General features: G+C 38.2%; 3 protein-coding genes across 10 annotated transcripts in view; 1 reads left to right on the forward strand and 2 right to left on the reverse strand.

Moving 5' to 3' along the window:
• Window positions 1-126: 126 nt before the first annotated feature.
• Window positions 127-4170, forward strand: LOC106132799 (tRNA selenocysteine 1-associated protein 1). Its single transcript, XM_013332332.2, has 6 exons — window positions 127-390; window positions 556-687; window positions 965-1193; window positions 1405-1613; window positions 2503-2683; window positions 3981-4170. Exons 1-6 carry the CDS (start codon window positions 358-360, stop codon window positions 4100-4102), a joined length of 906 nt encoding a protein of 301 aa, XP_013187786.1. The 5' UTR covers window positions 127-357; the 3' UTR covers window positions 4103-4170.
• Window positions 4171-5555: 1385 nt separating this feature from the next.
• LOC106132531 (uncharacterized) lies at window positions 5556-14353 on the reverse strand. The gene is made up of 10 exons (XM_013331976.2): window positions 13598-14353; window positions 13075-13310; window positions 12769-12899; window positions 12048-12152; window positions 11247-11369; window positions 10441-10615; window positions 9158-9376; window positions 8732-8942; window positions 7909-8043; window positions 5556-7049 (listed from the first exon to the last, which is right to left on the reverse strand). The coding sequence occupies exons 1-10, from the start codon at window positions 14130-14132 to the stop codon at window positions 6517-6519; spliced, it is 2403 nt and encodes an 800-aa protein (XP_013187430.2). The 5' UTR covers window positions 14133-14353; the 3' UTR covers window positions 5556-6516.
• A 1575-nt stretch (window positions 14354-15928) lies between these two features.
• LOC106132706 (potassium/sodium hyperpolarization-activated cyclic nucleotide-gated channel 2) overlaps window positions 15929-20850 on the reverse strand; it is a 189381-nt gene continuing 184459 nt past the window's right edge. For 3 of the 8 annotated variants that reach the window (XM_013332212.2, XM_013332211.2, XM_060949461.1), the window contains exons 10-11: window positions 19669-19933; window positions 15929-19524 (exon numbers count right to left, since the gene is read on the reverse strand). In XM_013332212.2, the coding sequence (XP_013187666.1) occupies window positions 18893-19524; window positions 19669-19933 (897 nt within the window). In that variant the 3' untranslated portion in view covers window positions 15929-18892. The remainder of the gene's footprint in view (window positions 19525-19668; window positions 19934-20850) is intronic. The other 5 variants (XM_060949465.1, XM_060949466.1, XM_060949464.1 and 2 more) reach the window with 2 other exon arrangements.

A 20850-nucleotide genomic window follows, 5' to 3' on the forward strand; every position in this document is an offset into this window, starting at 1 on the left:
ATTACTTAATTCCTGATTCGTTGCACAAATCAACGAAACAACACTATGCTACAATTTCATTCGTTCAAATTTGTATCTTATCTCTGTGCTGTCACCTAACCTGACATCTGACTTATCAAATGATGTCTTTCTTGTTCTGTCACTGTTATTGCTATCCTGCCTCAGAGTTTAATTTAAACTTGGATTGGTTGGATTCTGCATTTTTTTGTAGATTTCTTGTGTAGAAAAATTTTGTCGTTTTGTAAGCTTCATTATAAACAATTTGGTTTCTGTGACATCCCAACTTTTATCTCAGTGTATAATAAACATATTAGTACATTGATTGGAGTGGACTTGCACATACTTTTAGTTAAAAACATGGCAATGCAATGTCAGCTTTGGATGGGGAGTGTAAGTAAATTTATTGTTCTAAACCAACTGTTCCATAATCAAAATGTTATAACCATCAAAATGCATTTTTGTAATAGTCTACAATGGTCAGCCGTGGTGGTGGTCACTACTTGTTAGAAGGATACAATTTGTTTATATTTATTTTTACCATTTTTTTATTTGCAGTTGGAGCCTAACATGACAGAAAGCTTTATTATGGCAGCCTTCCACCGATTGGGGCAGCGCCCACTTGCCGTAAAGGTAATGAGGAATAAGTTTACAGGAGAACCAGCAGGTTATGCATTTGTGCATTTTCAGGTAAGTTTGTTTTTAAATTCAACTCATGTCCATACATGAAGAAATGCATTCTTTAAAAATCTTTTTTTTTCATTATTTTACATGGGTCTACTACCACATAGTATTTGTCTGCTTCCATATAAGTAGTTGATCTGAGTAAATTATATTTCCTGGCAAACATATTCATCAACATTCCTACTTAAAAAAATTTAGTCTGGCACTATCATTGCATGGTGACAACTTCTGCTCATTGAATATAAGTAAAAAAATTCTAAATCTGAACCGTCAAACTTTCTAGACTGATGAAGAAGCTATAGACTCCATGCACAAATTGAATGGCAAACCAATTCCTGGCACATTCCCGGTGGTGAGGTTCAGGTTGAACACGGCATCACGTGAAGCCCGAACTAGCATGCAGCTGGAGAGGGAGTTCTCAGTGTGGGTCGGGGACCTCAGCCCTGATGTAGATGACTACTCCCTGTATAGGGTATTTGCTGCTAAGTACAATTCTATCAAAACTGCTAAAGGTATTACAGTCAGTGATTGCTAATAAATAAATTTAAAGTACTATTTGAAAAAAAAAATTAAACTAAGCCATTGAAAATTTTTACATCAAATTATTAATTATAGAAAATCCTTTGATAAAGTATAAAGAAAATCTTATGTTTTATACTATGGCAATATTTCATCAAAACCCAGAACATTTTTTTTTAACAAATCATCTTATAATATTTTCAGTGATACTGGATAATAGTGGTTACACCAAGGGCTATGGTTTCGTCAGGTTTGGCAACGAAGAGGAACAACGTAATGCCCTATACGCAATGAATGGGTACACAGGTTTAGGCACCAAGCCTCTTAAAATATGTACTGCAGTACCGAAGCCCAAAGGACTGCAACAAAACCAAGGAGGCCCCGCTGGGAACGCAACATATAATAGCGGGACGGTACGGTGTTTGATGCTATAGATGAGCATAAATTCGGTGAAACTGTTGAATGGGTTGGATCATAAACGTAGCATATCTATTAAAATTATATAATAATGTAATATGTAATATAATTAATAAGAATAAAAGAGCCATTACATAAGTTATGATGATTGAAATATAAAAATGATTTTCATCTTGTAATTACAAAACTGATGCCCTTTCAATAGTTTCATCTAATATCTTGGTGCTTGACTAGCTTGCATTTTGGCTTTGCAAGTTTTCTGGAGTTTATTAAGGCTGAAGTAGGGTTTGAAATGCACTGGATGGTATGAACCCGTGCAAAATTCATGTCATTCATGTTCATTTATTCTATAATATTTTTTTTTATTCTACTAATATTTTTTTTAATTAATTTTCTTATATACAGTTCTTAGAAAATATGAAGCAAAGTATACATTGAAAGTAATGTTAATTTATGCAAAATTTCAGCCAAGTTATATGAACCCAGAATACTTGAAGCTTGTGGAATATTTTCAACTGACTACTAATATGCTTATTTTGTTAACCCAAACATGCTTGCATATCTAGAACCAATTAAATGGCAAAATCTCGAAATATTTTATAGGAACGAGATTTAGCTTCCACAAGATCTAGATTATACTTGAAAAAATGCTTGTGCTATGACTATGAAACATAGTGTAATAACCCATTAGACAATTTAAATGTGTGATAGCCTGTAATCAGCTAAAAATTGCGCTTTATCACTGCACGAGTCAGGCTTACAAATATGAAATATTTAACGCTCGCGGAAATCTAGCTTGAAGGTAATGAATCTAGCTTAGCGCTAATCTGGAGAGGAATGGCTTTGAGAAAACGGGTTAATACTGATGAGCAGTTATCATTATAGGAGTACAACCAATATTATGATCCGTCTGCCTACTGGCAAAATTATTCAGCCTGGTCTGGCTACTATGGGCAGGGCGAGGCGGGCGCCACGCAACAAGTTCAGCCGACGCAGGCGGCGCCGGCGCCCGAGCCCCCGCAGCCCACACAAACCAAGACTCAGGCCGACGAACTCGCATTGGTTGGTGAGTACGATGAAGGGGATAATTAAATCTATTCTTAAATTTGCAGTGTTTCTCCTTAATTATGCTCGGGCCACAACTCTTGAAAATGCCCTTAATTACAGGCAGCAATCAGACGTTTATTCAAACATAGACATTTTTTTATTTAGCGTGATGGCTTCGTGATGAAATTAAGATTTAAATAGTGACGACATCTATGGGAAGGAGATGGAATTGTTACAAAACCATTGGTGAAGCCATAAAAAACAAAAACTTACGCTTTGAAAGCGGTAGTAGATATACCTAATTAGATTTAAGTGATGTCAATAAGTCATACCTTGTATGCAATTTGGAAGAGAAATCTATTCTGTTTTGGCGATGACCGCGTTAATATTATGGCTATGACGACCATTTCCACTAGTGTGGCCCCAACATAAGTAATTTTTATACCTACAAGTTTTTGCACGAGTTTAAATTTCTTTCTCTAAGAAAACATGAATTCTTTGTTTTCATTTTATTTGTATTAATGTGCTCCTCACGTATTATTTACCAGCTGTTGCCCGCCACTTCGCTCACGGACGTCGTTGTTGGTATAATTGTAATTACACGCTTAGCAGCAGCAGGGAGCGAAAGTATTTTGAAGCAAGCTGCATATTCAAACAAAATTGGAACATTTGTTCTCATTTTCCTGTGGTAGTTTTATAGATTTGCGATGAACATATTTATTTATCATTAACTAACGACCTAGCTTTATAAATATAAATCTTCTTCTTCATCATTAAGCCGAGCAGCTGAACGGGGCCATTTAGTCTTTTCGGGACTATTGGCTCTGTCTACCCCTTAAGGGATATAGACGTGACTATATGTATGTATCATCTTCTTGAATCACTCTATTAATAAAACTGCATAAAAATCTGTTGTGTACATTTTTAATATACATATCTACTGATATAGCGACGGACGCGGAAAGCGAATTTGCTTTTACTATGTAGTGATGACTGTTATTGTTTCTTAACATTTTTGAAGTAGTTTATGTTAACATCCATTTCATTTGGAAAGAATTTTAACAGATTGCAGATATGGCTGGCTATCATTATTTCAGAATATTTGGACTTTTATATGATTCGATGTGATAGTAGTATACCTATGCTTTTTAAATCTGTATTATGCGGGTCACGCGGGCGACATATTTCTAGAAATTGGAAGTTTAATTTAAAAGTTGAAAACAATCAAATATGGCGAAGCGCACTGTAAGAAAAATTCCCGCTCTCGATTCGTATTCATTATGTTCACTCTTGAAGTAAATAACTTTGTGTTTCAGAACACAAGAAGAGTGTAGACGTTGAGCGGCACAACCAAGACTTCCTGGACACCGAATTAGGGCTTTGGGACAGCCTGGAGGCCTCCCACTGGTTCCCGAACGAGGGCATCGAGGCTCACTAGACTTATTTCTGATTTGACTGTGTAAATATAGAAATTAATGATATATAAATATAAAAATGTATGGGTAACTGAATTTTTATTTATTTATTGAATGGCGTTAGTCTTTTTACCCCAATCAGTTTTTGTCCCATGGATTCACTTCCGTGGTAGTTATAGGAAAATCTTTTTAGCGAATGCCTACATAAAATGCTATTCATCGTATGTACAATTTTTGCGAAGTACGGTCATACATACACATAATCACCGTCTATATCCCCTGCAGGGTAGACAGAGCCATTAGTCTTGAACAGAATGGTAGGTCACGTTCAGCTTTTTGGCTTAATGATAGAATTGAGCTACGGTCTACTGTAAGTGTACCCACGATTGTTGAATTTTGATTGTTAACGGCTGTATCTTTAAGTTTGTACTCAAAATGGTCCTTCAGACTCAATCAGACATCTGGTAATGAAGAAGGGCTTGACAATAATATTTTTTTCTGCAAAGGACAAATTACAAGGCAGTATTATAAAACAATAATTTACTTTTTTAAACTACAACAGATTACAGCATCTTCAGCAGATCCTTGATTGGATATTTTTAAATAAAATTTTAGTTTAAAAAATATTTAACAAAAAAATTACAGAGACTCAAGAAATGGCCATCACAGTAAAAACACAGCGTACTTATTCGTAAGCATTCGTATAGTTGAATTTATACACATTATTATGGTGTTATGGTTTCTTAGTATTTCTGCTGTTCAACCTACATATTTATGGATAGTTGTTTGACAGATTTGAAAGAGTGAAAGTGGATTAAGGATGAATGTTACTCGTCTAATGTCTGCTCTATGCCGACGATCAGGTTATACTGGCGTCATCAGCGCAAGAGTTACAGGAGATGGTAAACTGTATGCATAAATATTAGAATGAGAAAGGAATGAAAGTAACGTAAGTAAAACTAAAACATTGGTTTTTGAAATGGAGGTAGAAATGATAGCATGTAATATTTTGATTGGAGGAGAAAAAGTTGGGCAAGTGAAAGAGTTCGTATATCAAATCCTTCATCAGATGGCAAGTGTGATAGTGATATTGAAAGGAGAGTTAATGCGGGGAACATGGTGAATGGAGCTTTGTATGCCTTTATGAGCAGTCAGAAACTGTCCAAAAAGGCTCGCCTGGCTGTGCATAGGGGCGTGTTGTTCTCGACATTAATGTATGGGAGTGATCGATTAATAATGAGAAAGTTGTGTGTGGCAAAAGAAGCACGAAATAAATGCGGTGAAAATAAGAGCGTTAGGAGTATGATGGGTAATTGAGTGACCGGATAAGGAACAGCATGATAAGGGAATGTTGTGATGTGAAAGAAGATGTAGTTACAGGAATAGAAAAGGGTACCTATGTTAAGATGGTTTGGTCATGTGGAGAGGATGAATGAAAGCAGGTTGACTAAGCAGATATATAAGGAAAGTGTGTCTTGATCAAATTTAGGACGTCCTGGCAAAGTGTCAGGTCAAGAGTACCCGCAACCGCCGAACTTGCATGAAGAGAATTATAAATGTGGATGAAGCGAAGGAAGTATGCAGAGATCGTGACAAGTGGAAAGATGTAGTCTCTGCCTACCCTTTCGGGAAAAAGGAGTATATATGACTTTATCAATTGATATTTGTAGCCGATCTCTTTAATAAGATACAGATAGACTTAGTGCTTATAGTAAATATGTACCGTTGCTTTTATCTTTTTGTTAAAAAGTAAATATTTACTGGAATAAATTGCAAATATCACGGAGATACGGCCTTTTTACAGTAGATCGGAACATCTCTAAATTATTAAGAGCTTCAAATATGTGTCGATAGATAAAATAATATAATGTGCTAAAAAAAAGGATATTGAGGGTTCAAATTACATCGTAAAATAATTTTTCATAAAATATTATAAAAATATTGTTTTACGTTGCATTAATATGTTGTATTGCAACTAACAGTATCAGTAAACCATTACAATAAATAAAAATATGTAACTCTATAGCTTTTTTAGGATGTTGATTTTTTTCAACAAATAATAGATATATTTACACTTTCAGGCATAATTAAAAAAAATATATAACTACAACACATACTAAGGTTGTATTTATTGAAGGGGGATGCTAATTACTTAGTTAGTTTGTTAGTTCATTCAGTCTTTGAGCGCAGTTTTAATAAAAAAAAACTAAAAACTTTTAATAAATATTTGTGGAACCCAATGACTACTATTAAAACTCATAGATCGTATTTTCTTTTGCGCCGAGCCATATAAGCGACTTTATGACGTCATTACAACTGCATTTTTTTTTAAAAAGAACCTCAATATTATTGTGTTATCGAAACTATACCAATACAATGTAATCTTAACCTTATCGTCTTAAACATATACCTATATCAAACGACAATATCAATCACACTAAAGGGACGTGATATTGAAAGAGTTATTCCTCTGCCTTTTCCTCGGGCACGGATTAATTTGTATAACACTTTGCATATTAGTCCTGCTATCTTGGCTTCCCACACTAGTCGATGACGTCAGAAGAGGCGATGACGCCTCCCCACTTTTGGAATTGGTCTTTTTCATGTAGCCAATCACAGAGTTCAAAAATACAGGTGGTAACGCCACAGGAGATAGTTGCCCCGGACCTCTGGAGATGTATGTTTGTAACATCTTCTTTGACGGAGAACTCGGGTCGTTCACTTGGAGTACCACTAAGGAGCCGGCTTCGATGTTGGCGGGGATAGAAGTGCTGTTGCCCACTTGCGGGTCTATTCTGGAGATGGCCACGTCTGCGCCTTGCCTGCTCTGTGGATGTTTGGCGCTGTTCAACAGTGTCAGTGTTGCCATACTCGATTTGGGTGTTGCCGTACTTGATTTGGGTGTTGCCGTACTCGCTTTGGGTGTGGATGGTACTGTTATTGTTTCTGGAGATTTCTGTGTGTTTGTATCTGAAAATCACAAATTTATTCATAGATATATTACGTACATGTTATTAAACATATAAAATTCAAATAAAAAAATCATTATTATAGGATATCCTTTGGTGTCACAACATATCACATTTATCCCTAATGGGATGGACAGACTCAATAATCAAATTAGATTGCGACTTCATCCATACTTTTTTACTGATACTGTTAATATGCCTTCATAACAGACACACAGATTAATAATTATTATGAAAGCATGGACAAACCGCTGGACTGACTGATTAATTATTGTACATATTTATACAAGTTCAAGTTAAGTAGAAATTTTTCTTCTGATTAATTCAATGAGACGACGAATCTGTGGGTAGCTAGCTAAGCTAAGGTATATGTTAATCCCTTGGTACTAGACAACACTAATGAAATAGCAGTTGCGATTATAAAGATCCATGAAGAAATGCGTAGCGCGCAGAAAGTCAGGTTCAAATCCCATCTCGGCCGTGTACTGACTGTTTTCAAAGTTATGTTCATTAGTATGAAAACTAATCGATGCTCTTATGGTGAAGTAAAAACATAAAGAGGAAACCTGCACATTCAGGCAACTAGATGTGTCAGATGGGAGTTGCTACATGTAAAAACCTCACTCATCAAATTTAGCATGCATGGTCATAGGCATAACCCAGGCTGCTCTCCAGAGAGGTAAGGATGCAACCGGGAATAATGCCAGGAAGAAAATTTTGTTTTTGGATTTTAAGTGAGAGGCTGCACTTCCTACACAGAATTTGTCACAAATAGATTTACTACAGAAGAAGTAGTTGCGCTATTTTGCGCCATTGAATATTGTCGAGGCGACATACATATAAACGTGGTAGAAACGTACCGTTAGTAGCAGCATCCTTATTTCGTCTTTTGCCTTGCTTCCTAGCCGCCAAGGCGCGTTCCACTAGTTCGTCGACAATATTTGTGTTCTCTTCTGTGGGGATCGCCGAAGATTCCAGCACTTTCATGCTTCGACCTAAAAAAAATATACAATCCAGAGTTCACAATACAGTAAGTAAATTTCCTTCTAAACTCGATTATTATACAAATAGACGTAGACCATTATCATTATTTTTGTCCATTGGTTTATCTTCTTTTTGACAGCTGCCGCTGAAATCACGTTCGACGTAACTGTTTGACGTTTTGTGAAAATCATATTTATGTCTGCCTGTATATTACACTAGAACACGTTTTGGTCTTAGCAGTTTGGGCTATGCTTTTATATGTCAGTCAATCGGTCAGTCAATGTTATGCCAAAATTTAGAAGATAGTCTTATTGGCGTGACGTTTGAAGCGCTTACGCATATGTCCTCACTTGGACAGGTGATCTCAAGTGAAACAAAATTTTCTTAAGCTCCTCCATATTTTGAAAGACACTAGATGACTTGTCCTTATGATGATTACTGTAGTTCTGTATATAACATCCTCTATGTGTAGGTTAAAATTATTTGTTACAAACAGACAATAACTTAAGTAACAAGAATAGCCTCCAATCGATATCCTACTTTTTTGAAGTCAGTAAAATTTTCAAGTTCCTGAAAACCGTATCAAAATAGGTTCAGCGAAAGGCGAGATAATCGCGAGGCAAAACGCAGATGTGAAGGCGTTTAAAAATACAAATCTTTTCCCTTGGTCACTAGTACGGCCGTAGATGCGGTACTCACTCTGGCGCGGCAGCCACTGGGCGGCGTGCGCGGCGCGCTGGCGCTCGGCGCGCCGGCGCTCGCGCAGCCGCGCGGCGTCGCGGGCGGCCGCGGCGGCTGCTTCCGCCCTTTCTTTGGTGAATTCCTCCATTAGTCTCGTCACGTCCCATCGAGTGACGGAACGGAGGGCTTTGTCCACTAGAGCGCAGTTTATTTTCTCTTCCTTTTTGAACTGTAAGTATGCAATAATGTATTTGGTTTAAATATGGTTTATATCCAAAGTTTTTATTGGTTCACTAGAACAGTAAAGTTAGAAAATTTTAGCTCTTTGTTGCATTATTTTACTATGAAGCAATTCGATCCAAACATTTGTTTTTAATACCTTTACAAGGCAATGTATAATAAGGTATGCACTCTTAAAAAAAGAATGAAGAAGAATTTACTCACTTTCAAATACAAATCTCTTCGTTTCCGATCGGGGAACAGTGGCGCCATCAGGCTGAAATCAGTCCCGATTGCGGCGAGCGCTCTATAAAAGCGGACAGTTTCCGCTTCGTTCCAATCGCCAGTGCGCGGCGTGCGGGTGTATCGCCCGCCTGAACCGCTCCAAGAACCTTCATGGACCACTGAAGAAAGTTTGCGCTTGCTCTCCGTTTGTTTTATTACCTATGAAAGAGAGAAAAGATAAATAAAATGTGCAAGTGATGTGGATGTCGTAAAAGGCGACTAAGGGATAGGCTTTTATAAGCCTATCCCTTAGTCGCCTTTTATACTTGGTTAAGTTTATACTTGGGATTCTTCTTTTAGGCGATGGGCTAGCAACCCGTCACTATTTGAATCTCAATTCTATCATTAAGCCAAACAGCTGAACGTGGCCTATCAGACTTTTCAAGACTGTTGGCTCTGTCTACCCCGTAAAGGATAAAGACGTGATCATATGTGTGTATATATGTATGTATGTAAAATGTGAAAGTATTGTTAACTACTAGGCATTCAATTTCTTTAAGTGCTTTATAAAGCAAACGGTTTCAGCTTGGCCCTAATCGCTAGTTCGCGGCCTGCAAGTGACAAAATGTCTACTGGGGCTAATTTTTTTTTTCTGTGGCATGTTCATCGCGTTGCCTACTATTTTTAGATCATTTTTATTTCTTTTCTCTCCTATGCTTATTGCATCAACCTCTTTTTGTAGCATACTTAGTCATATAGACATGTCAACACCCAATCGCAGTCAAACACGCTACGCCATCAGCCAATAGCAACGAAGAGTTTAAATCGGGTTATTACGGTTTGTATGGATTAGTTAGAGCATAAATGCAAACTTTGCTGGCGGACAAGCCGTGAAAAAACATTGCTCTAGCTTCTACTACAATAGGGTCATCTGGTTTGTTTTTGTTTTCTTTTGCTTTGTTGTTTCTGCGTATTTAGTCCTGTTTGTTTTATATCTGTGCCTAGTGCCGTGTGGTTCCCGGCACCAATGAAAAAAGAATAGGACCACTCCATCTCTTTCCCATGGATGTCGTAAAAGGCGACTAAGGGATAGGCTTACAAAATTGGGATTCTTTTTTTAGGCGATGGGCTAGCAACCTGTCACTATTTGAATCTCAATTCTATCATAAAGCCAAATAGCTGAACGTGGCCATTCAGTCTTTTCAAGACTGTTGGCTCTGTCTACCCCGCAAGGGATATAGACGTGACGATATGTATGTATGTTGTTTTATATCTACACTCACCAAGCTCTGTTCGTCGATGACAATCTCTCCATTAGGGCCAAGTTTGATTTGCGGCACGGGCGCGGCTGTAGCTTCAATTTCGGGAGGGTCGTCCACTTTCTCTTCACTCTCCTTAGCTTGCCTCTCCGCCTCTTTTTCATTGGCCTCATTTGCTATGATTTCGTCTTCTGTTTGACTGAAAAAAAAAAACGATTTAATCCACATTTACAATATAAGTTTATACTATTCATAGGGATGTGACCCATATGGTATGTATGGATTAGTCTAAACCTCCTTTACAACTAGTTTCCGTCCGCATTTTCGTCTACGACAAAAAAACTTAAATGTCCTTTCTGGTACTCCTTACTACACATATTTATGCAAGGTTTCATAAAGATCGGTTCTGTGGTTTGTCTGTGAAAAAGTAACTTACAAAGAAACTTAATTTCGCATTTATAATACTAGGATTTATATTAAGAGATTAAATTTATTTACACAAAGTAAAGTCAGTTCGCGTCACTGGAATTTCGCAAAAAGTACTACTCTACTTCATGGCAATAGTAGTAAACTAAGATACATAAATTCATATAATCACGTCTATATCCCTTGCAGGGTAGACAGAGCCAACAGTCCTGAAAAGACTGATACAGCCACTTTCAGGTGTTTGGCTTAATGATAGAATAGAAATTTCTATAGTGACAGGTTGCTAGCCCTGCAAATTTAAAGAAAAATAGGCTCAAACGGTTCAGAAGCATGGGTGTAGTCTATGTTTAAAAGGATGCAGTTGTTTTAAATGTCACCCTGTATATACAAAAAAAAATACTCACACAATAGGATTGGTGGTGGGATTGTAGAATATGAGGTCGTACATGGTCAGTTTGTCTCTTTGTACGTTCTCGTATCGCCGCCGCATCGCCGACATCCGGCGGCTCATGTCCTGACGCCGTGATCTGTACCACAGAATAGAATAGATTTATTTTCAAAATTGGATACAAAGTATCACTTATTGACGTCACATCACTTAAATCTTATTATAACTACTACCACTTCCAAAGCTCGCGCTTAGAAGAAGCGGCCGAACAAACTACACTGCAGCATTTTCATCGGACGTCAATTTACAATATGTTAAACATATTAGGCATAAGACTTGAGTTCTGGGCAGGTGTCATTGGTACATGGACGCGGTAGTAATTTATTATACTAGATCATCGAAGCTCTTTACCTAGGTTTACTATTGACATTATCTACATCTCCTTCTCTCTCGTATAGATCAGGGTATGCCTCTGACTATAGACCCTGGATTGGGCGAGTCAGGCTTTTTGCAGGATCTGTCCGCCATCTGACTTCTGCAATCTTTGCCGGGGAATCTAACCTGTATTAGATTGATCATGGTTACACACCCAGTTGCCTGAATAGGCATGTTTCGTCACGATGTTTTCCCTCACGATAAGAGCATCGGTAAGTATTCAGAATAATGTACATCACTTCAAAAATAGTCATCGGTACATGGCCGAGGTGGTATTTGAATTTGTCTTTTATGCGCATCATGCACCTGGCACCTTACCGATTTGACCACAGACTCTTGACAAAACATTATTACTGTGCATGTGAAATGTTAATCTTGTGACCTGGCTACAAGGAGATTCTCTTTGACTGGTGAAGTGGGCGGCGGCTGTGTGGTTAGCTGACTGACACTCGAGCAAATAGAGTCATTGCGTGTGCGGTTAATTTCTCTGTAACAAAGTAACAATATTGTATGTTTTGGCATACTATCGTTGAAGATTGATAAAATGTTACGCAGTGTGAATGAGAATGTTTTCCTGGACAACCAGACTAATAACATGAATTTGAATCCTATTCGAATCTTGGTCCACATCTAAAGGTCTATCATGATCGAAATGGCTTGTCTGGAGCGGAAATAAAATGTTGTATGCACTATTCTACAGTCCCTGTCTTTCATAACAGATGAGTGCCAATTCATAGAAAATGTATGCAACAAATGTTTCAGTTACAGCTTTGACATTTAATATGCAGATTGAGGTTTTTAACATACTTACATACATATACTCACGTCTTTATTCTCCGCGAGGTATAAAGAGCCTACAATCTCGGAAAAGATTGAAAGGTAACGATTAGCAGTATTCATCTATAATTCAGATAGATGAATTGAGATTCAAATATTAAGAGGGTGCTAATTAACTTGGGTTTTTATAAACTCGCCTGGAATAAAGTCAGGAGGTTGATGATGATCAATAAGAACCATCAACTTTATGGACTTTGAACTAATTTGGTGCTTGTAGGAATATGTCTTCTTCCCTCGGGACTAACACCAAAAGTTTATGTACTTACTTGGCTGGTGCGGAGAGTAGCGTGCTGAGAGATGTGTGTGAGTCATGCCTCTGCCGCGGTGGCGCCGGCGTCGCCGCACCTGTGCTGAGGAGCGCCCGACGACTTTCATCCTCTGACTCACTTGCACTGCCCTAAAGAGGAATGTTCGATGTATTGTAAATAACACTGATTTTAAAAATTTTAATTCTGTCAGGTTTGAACCACATTTAAATAATACTCTTGTGTAAATTTCTTCACCAAAAGAACACCAATTCTATTATTAATAATGAAGCTTTAGTATTAGAAGAATTAAAGGTAAATTTTTACCTGTATACTGTTCCTCCGAAAGGGACCCAATCTTGGTGCAGGTCTAAGTTTCGGACGTACTTTATTTGGCGAAGGTAGTGGAACAATGGGATCAAAGAGAACCTCAGCATTTTCCGATATGATCTCATTTTTCAGTTGGTCAATAGGTTTGGGGGCTGAGCTGGTTGGTTGGAGAGGAACAATGCCATCCATGGCCTCTTCGGTGATGCTTTCAGGTTCAATTGGCACATTGTATTCTGTTAGAATAATGGTTATGGTTATGGTTAATGTTCAAAGCTTCTCAAGCTACAATTGGCATTGAATAGAATAAACCACCTTCTGGCAGGATGCTCACAGAAAAGATTTTAATTCAATGAAAGATATACAGTTCTTTATTTGGCATGCACAGAGGTTTTCTATAGGTTTAAATAGAAACAAAAAATATTCATTTGTGATTTATTAATTGCCGAGATATTGTTGGGTTTATTATTTATTGAGGGTAAAAGTGTTTTTTAATACAATGAATAATTGAAACAGAACTTACCATCTATATTATTACTGTTATTAGCTTGAGTATTTACAGTATTATTGCCTGTAAAGGCTTCAACAATCGTATCAACAAATTTTGTATGTGGTGGGGTAGACTTGAGAGCATTTTTACTTAATCCAGAAGTTATAAGAGGTGACACAATTTTGCGCCTGTCTGGACTGTCAGTCCTTAGTTTAGGAGAAGCAAAAACACAGGATTTACTAGCTGATGTGATAACTGCAACCTTTTCAGAAATTTTCGGTGTTCCTGGCAGATTTTCTTTGGGTGTTGGTATTTTATCTTGAAAAGTAGGCACTTTAGGAGTTTTGGGCGAGTCTGACCGTAAATGTAAAAGACCAGGTGGCGGCCTGGATAAACTAGTGGGATTTTCAGAACTGTCGGCCTTAAGAAGAGATCTAGGAGTTTTAGGACTTTTCAGAGATTTTTCGACATCTTCCTTGGTAGCAGTTGATTTTTTGTCTGAGTCTGTGTTTTTCCTTCGTGGAGGCAATGATGTAACAGCTTTTATTCTTGCTCTTCTGGTCGCCATCGTGCAGTTCTGCGTGCGTGGTATTTAATCAATTCAAATACACCATGTGGGTAGCTCAAACATTTATGGTACCTTTTTTAATATTAACTGATACACACTACATTTTCATGTTAATTGTACGTTTTTTTTTAATTTATAGTAAATAAACCGAAACAAAATAATGATTGAATTTGCATCGGTTCGCAAACGCAAGCTGCATTAGGCAAGTACAAAGCAAGCAATGCAAATGCAAAAGAAAATACAAATATTGACAACTGACAAGACAACAATTAGTGATTTTAATTGTGCCGTGCGAGACATTGACAGTTTCACTTGACAGACATGGAATGTAAAATGGGCGATCTTTTTTTTTCACTTCGTTCTGGCAATCAAACTTGTGCTAAATGAACTTTTTTTGCCAGTGTCGAGATTAAGTCAGTTCTTGTAGAATAAGTATTCATCATAATATAGTGGTCGAGGTGTGGATGCTTAATTTCGCCCCTTCTCGAGACTTATTGGAACCTCATTAACAGTCACGAAATCGAAACGCTATTATAATAAGACATATCAATGCTATTTTCTCTTTGGTGGTCTAACATTTTGTAGAATGTAAAAAGGCCAATTTAAACAATTCAATAGCATAAGAAGGAAATGGCCAAAACCTGTTTAAGCTATCTTGTCATGTTTAGAAGTCTGCCACGCAGACAGGACGCAGGTTGTAAAAGTCAATCAAGTGAAAGACCTTATAAACTTGGGATCCTTGACAATGGACAAATTCTCAGTATCTCAAATCACAATGCAACATGCGACCTCTGTGACTATTGACTCTGTCTCCTCGGAAAGGTAGGTAAGGACGTGATGTGTGTGCGTAGGTATGTATTGTGCATTATTTATATCGCACAAAGTTATCTGTTATGATATTAAAAAGGTATCCTAATTTCTCAAGGTAATGAGATTCGTTGAATACCTAATATCGATACCGTTCATGTTGCATCCAAGTGGGTTGAAGTCAGGCAGCCGAAAGTACACATACACATAATCACGTCTATATCCCTTGCGGGGCAGACAGAGCCAAGTCTTGAAAAGACTGATAGGCCACGTTCAGCCGCTTAGCTCCATGATGGAATTAAGATTCAAACAGTAACAGGTTGCCAGCCCATCGCCTAAAAGAAGAATCCCGTGTTTATAAGCCTATCCCTTAGTCGCCTTTTACGACATCCATGGGAACGAGATGGAGTGGTCCTATTCTTTTTTTTTATTGGTGCCGGGAACCACACGGCACGGCACAGCCGAAAGTAAGTTTGTCTAATTTTACTGTTGTTTTTGGATAACGATTTTGATAAGCTATGAAGTAAACAGTTGAAAATTTTCGGCCCGTTTGGTTCCCGGCACGTATATCGCACGACTACCTTTTACCCATAGATGTCGCAAGAGGCGAATACGGAAACTTGCACATTCATAAAAAAAAGTGCAAGCTTACTTGCTGGTCTGGTAGCAAAGAAATAAATGTTCCTTTTTCCTTTACAGATTGTAAAAGTCAATCAAGGAAAGGCTTATGAATTTGAGATTCCTTTCCTCGCCTATGGACTATCAACCAATCACCATCTGACTACTAAATCTGGCCTTCCAGTATTTTGGAGACTGTTTCTGTGTATTCTGATAGAAACCCCTCTAATGTACGTATGAATTAATTTGTGTAAAGAAATGTTATATCGATATCGGGTACATCACTACGTCAAGTCAAGCCATAGGTATAGGAAAGCGGGTTGCTTCAGCAAAAATAGTGAAACGACGGCACAGTTTTCTTCATTCTTTAATGCATTTTCTCTAATTTTCTTGACAGCGATGAGCACTTTTGGTGAAAATAGATACCAGAAATCAGTAAAATATTTAATAAATAACAGTTCAGATCTAAAAAAACTTTGATTTCGTATAGGTTTTCACTTACATCCAGTAATTCAACTTCACAATAAAAATAGATCTCTCCTATAAAATTTATATAATTTACAAAAGCTGTAATGTTAGGTAGTTAAAACAATGGTAAATAAATGCTTTCGGGATTAAACACAATTATATTTTCTCTTTGTAGATAAATTGACAGATAGTCACTCTGCTAAGACCAATTGTATATAAATATCTTACCAGTACAAAGTAACTATTGGTGTTAGTCGCCAAACAGAACTAGGCTGCATTCATCTACAAGTAAGCTACCGCGTATTGGTTCGTCTTTCTTTAACTATATTTTGGCTAAAAAGTCAACATTTGCAAAACCATCTTTACAAATTGTCATGACACTATAAGAAATAGTCAACGATGGTCGTGCCAAGACGGCGGTGCGTCCAGGCTCGGCGACTCGCCCGAACTCTACGATATGTCATACTTAGTTATGTACCTAATTTCTAACTTAAATTAGAATGTAAGCGTTGCGAGAAGCCATTTCGGAAAGTCAACTAAGGCTATTGTAGAAGAAAAAGATAGACCAAATGGAGTCGTTATTAGAAGCGAGTAATAATGGCAGAGTCCATCTACGGTGCTACTGGAAGGGGTCGCCGAGCCCGGCCGCGGCCGCGCAGCCAACTGCTGCTCTATCACATAACGTAATTCGTCCGAATTTGTTAACGCTCCGGCCTACTTACTCCTACGAAATGATCACTATCGACAATAAATTATTTTCACCTACAATTAAAACAAGGTATGAAGTGTAGTGCATCGAGAACGATTCGTGGCCCCGATGGCGAGCGCACGGAATAATTGACTGGGCCGCTGGGCGCTCGCGAGCCAGACGGCACTCACTCCAACCTTTCGGCTCCCATCCAGTCCAATAGCTCTGGCCATGACTTATATTTTTTTTTAATTTATATTTACCTATAGCACTTAAAAAAAAGAAACAAAATGGTTCTTGTGTCAGAATCTAGCCACACTTTTATGATGAAAAGAAAAGTTATTATGTAAAATTTTAGACACATTTTCTAGTACCGACTACTATTAAGATAAACGTCACATTTATGGCAAGGGATGAGTGATATTACAATGAAGTACTAATAATGAGGAAAATAAACGCGCGTTTGTCATTTTGCTTTAATTTTGACCTTTTCCTCGAAGTAACTTATAGAACAACATTTAAAATTATATGGATGTTTTAGAGCATTTTTCATGAGTTAATGAGCTTCTCTTTGCTTCAGAAGGCACGTAAATAATTTAAATTTTCTTCCTAATTGTATTGAATTCAATGAAATGAATAATTCTTCTTCCTTTCACGATCATTCCCAAACTCCGCACGTGTGTATGATAGCTAAGGCACATCACCATACGCGAAAACTTTTCAATACCTAGATTTACCTAAACCGGGTTAGAGTGGAATTAAATCTTATGGTTAAATAAAACCTGTGTGTGTAAAAGAATTTTCAATTAAAAATTGATTTCTTCTTTTTATATTGCTAATCTAGAGCAATAAATTATACCTTGGTGATTGGTCCAATAGAAGAATAAAGTTACAAAATTTTCATTCTGGCCAGTGTTATTAGGCTGGATGGGACCAATACCTCCGTCCAACGAGCGCTTGGCGAATCCTCGATATAATACGATATTTACAAAGAATCCTCAAAAGATTCGAAGCGCTAAAGATTCCTACTTAGGAAACCGAGACAAAGTTGCGCTAATTATGTCCACAATCGGTAGGTAGATATGACTACTTATAATTAAAATGATCAAAGCAACTGTGTGCTATTGGAATCGCATGAGGCTCGTTCTATCGGTTTAACCGACGAGTGATAAAAATACAAAACGACAGTGAGCAAATTGAAGTACCTACTTATATAAGCGAATTGCGCCGAAAATGGTCATATTGTAAAATATAATGCAATTAATAAGAGCATTTATATTGATTTTGAAAATCCTTATACAATTTATTAACTGGTCATAAAGCGAGGTATTTTTGTATGCTTTGACAATTTGCTAAACCATCATTTTGTATTTCTATCGTTAATAGGGTAAACCTTTGTGCGTCGCTTGTGCAGTCAACAAGCGCGGGTCTGCGTTTGTGCGCTCGAAATCATCCCTTGTCAACAGGGGAGAGAGTAAAAAGAGACTTCGCCATCAAAATAACTAGATTTGGCTATTAATTTGTGATACCACTTTGATCTCGTGAATGGCGATCTCTTTTTACTGCAAGCCAACTAATCGAAATATGCAGGTCGTGCGCACATTCCGCACTCCCGCGCCATACACTCCCCACGATCCAACGTCTATACATTTTATAAATAACTTCAAATATAATATCCGTATCGTGATTATCAGGAACGTTTATATACTTCGAACGTTATAATCTTTCGATCGAATATTCCAATTCAACAATAGGTCTATTTCATACGCCAACAAAGCATAAAATAGTGATATCTTTACATATCAGTCTAGTCTATATAATTATTTTTCTCTTTTAATGGCAAGGTATCTCTATAAAGATTCAATAGTATCATTCTCAATATATAACAGGTATATCTATACAATCGGAATACGTCGCGTATTCGTCGATCCCTCACAGCGTCAATGATATAAAATTTAACCTAAATTATAACACAGGAGAATTAAGTATAAGATCACAAAATGAGATTCAGCGGGCGCGGTGCGTGCCCGGCGAAGTCGCAGCTATAATACCTACTCGAGTCTACGCTACAACTAGCGAGGAACCGGCGCGGCGCGGCGGCGACGCGGCGCTGCGCCGGCGGCCCGCACTAAGCCTAGTATTGCTATCTCGCGGCATCGGCCTAGCACACGGTGCGGCGTCAGGGCGCGATGCCGGCGTCCGACTTGTGGAACGCGGCGCCGGCGGCCGACAGCGGCGGGTGCGGCGTCTGCGCCGAGCTGAAGTCGTGCTCCGACTTGGGGCGCGGCAACGCGGCCGCCACGCCCAGCCCGGGCAGGGCCACGCCGGCCATACGGCACGATGCCGCTTGTAGCGGCTGCAGCGCAAGCCCAAGCGATCGCTCCGACAGCCGCGCGACGCTGTCGTCCGACAAGCTAACGTGCTCGGCCTCTGCGGCTAGTGCATTCACGACGGCATTAATCGTGTTTCCTTCTGACGTGGTGTCATCTTCTCGATGCGCTACCAGGTTGGGGTTTTTCCCTATCTTGTTGAGCCGTTCGGCGGCGACGCTCTCCATTGTTCGCCGCATGAGTGGGTATTGGTCGAGAACGGCGTTGAAATGGTCCACGGAGAGGGAGAACAAGTTACAGTAGGTCTCGGCTCGGACGGACGCGACGCGGCGAGCGTTGGTCAGTAGACAGATTTCACCGAAGTAGGACCCATCGGAGAGACTGGTCGCGACTTCGCCGTTGGCCATCACGATGTCTACTATGCCTTCTTGGATGAAGTACATTTTGTTTCCGATTGTTCCTTCTTTTATGATGATGTCACCTGAAAAATTTCAGAAAATTCGGGTAAGTGAAAGTTTTTTAGGTAAGCTAACAAGTTTCTTTTTTGTGTTATCGTTTAAAATCCCAAAACTAACTTAAATATTGTCACTTGGTTAATATAATAAGTAGAAGAAGTATAACTTACCAGGCTGGAAGACTTCATAACGCAGTTTAGTAACAACGTCGGATACAAAGTTAGAGTCGGCATTGGCGAAGAAAGGCACGGAGGCGACCAGCGACCGGCAGTTGTAGTTGATGACGTCTTCTCGGAGCTTCTCACTTAACTCCCCTAAGATCAGTTCCTCGTCGAAGAACTTTCCTTGATACCGGTGTTCAAAGTACTCGGTAATGCGTTGTCGCATCTCCCGAGGAAGTTTTCGGTATGCCATGTATTCTTCCACTTGTTTTACCTGAAATTGATAAGGTTAGACATCAGAAAGAGATTTAATTATGGGTTTAGCGATGGTTACGAATCCATGACTTGTATTAATTGTACTTGATTGCCAGTCCTTAATTGTTAGCGTCCACGCTTGTTCACCTAAAAGCCACCTAACATTTAATAGGTTCGATGTTTGTCATAGCTAGTATCCATCAGTTCGACGTTATATCCAAATCAAAAAATAAATCGATTCCCAGTGCGACCTTTTAACAGGGACTTTTATCATTACCTATAACTTTGATTTTATCATTAAGTGTGATTTTTCCTATGTTCTTAAAATAAAACTTCTATAAAGACCACAATTGCTTTAATCATAATATGTCTAAAGTTGTATCAATACACCCCCAATTCCTGAATTAAACCTTGATTTCATGCGTGTTAAACAGCTGAACTGAAAATTCAAACCATAAATACACACACGGTGGATTTACTCAGTAATCATTCAACCCTCTACCTACTAACAATTACACAGGTACATTATTATATTTGTTTCTATGTTTAGATTCATAAAAGGTTTCATCACTTTCTAATTTAAAAAATAATAAAGAGAATAATAACGAATCTTCCGAGTAAAGAGTTTTTAATTTAGAAATCTGCTTCATAGAAACAAAAATATGATTGTTAGTGTGATCAATGAGAAAAACTGTTATGAACACCCGTTAAATTTCGTGATAATGTTTAGTGCGATGATGATGATTTATGACATTTGCACAACAGTGAGTGACACACCGACACACATTCGTTCTATACTCACGTCTAATCTCTGAAACAGGTAATTGAGGATTTAGTTATAGTTATGAATTCTGTTCATGAATTCAGGATATGCTGAATTGAATTCAAATGATGATGTGTTCATGTCTACTGAAAATATTTGAAGCTAATGTATTT

This window comes from Amyelois transitella, chromosome 19 (genome assembly GCF_032362555.1).
Source record: "Amyelois transitella isolate CPQ chromosome 19, ilAmyTran1.1, whole genome shotgun sequence".
NCBI classification, from domain to species: Eukaryota; Metazoa; Arthropoda; class Insecta; order Lepidoptera; family Pyralidae; genus Amyelois; species Amyelois transitella.

Bases quoted from the DNA above. Each gene is read 5' to 3' on its own strand.
- LOC106132799 (XM_013332332.2), top strand. From the start codon at position 358: ATGGCAATGCAATGTCAGCTTTGGATGGGGAGT. The intron at 391-555 runs GTAAGTAAATTT...TTTTATTTGCAG, and splicing joins GTCAGCTTTGGATGGGGAGT to TTGGAGCCTAACATGACAGA. The intron at 688-964 runs GTAAGTTTGTTT...CAAACTTTCTAG, and splicing joins ATGCATTTGTGCATTTTCAG to ACTGATGAAGAAGCTATAGA.
- LOC106132531 (XM_013331976.2), bottom strand. From the start codon at position 14,132: ATGGCGACCAGAAGAGCAAGAATAAAAGCTGTTACATCATTGCCTCCA. The intron at 12,153-12,768 runs GTAAGTACATAA...ACTTTGTTACAG, and splicing joins CTACTCTCCGCACCAGCCAA to AGAAATTAACCGCACACGCA. The intron at 8,044-8,731 runs GTGAGTACCGCA...TATTTTTTTTAG, and splicing joins CCAGTGGCTGCCGCGCCAGA to GTCGAAGCATGAAAGTGCTG.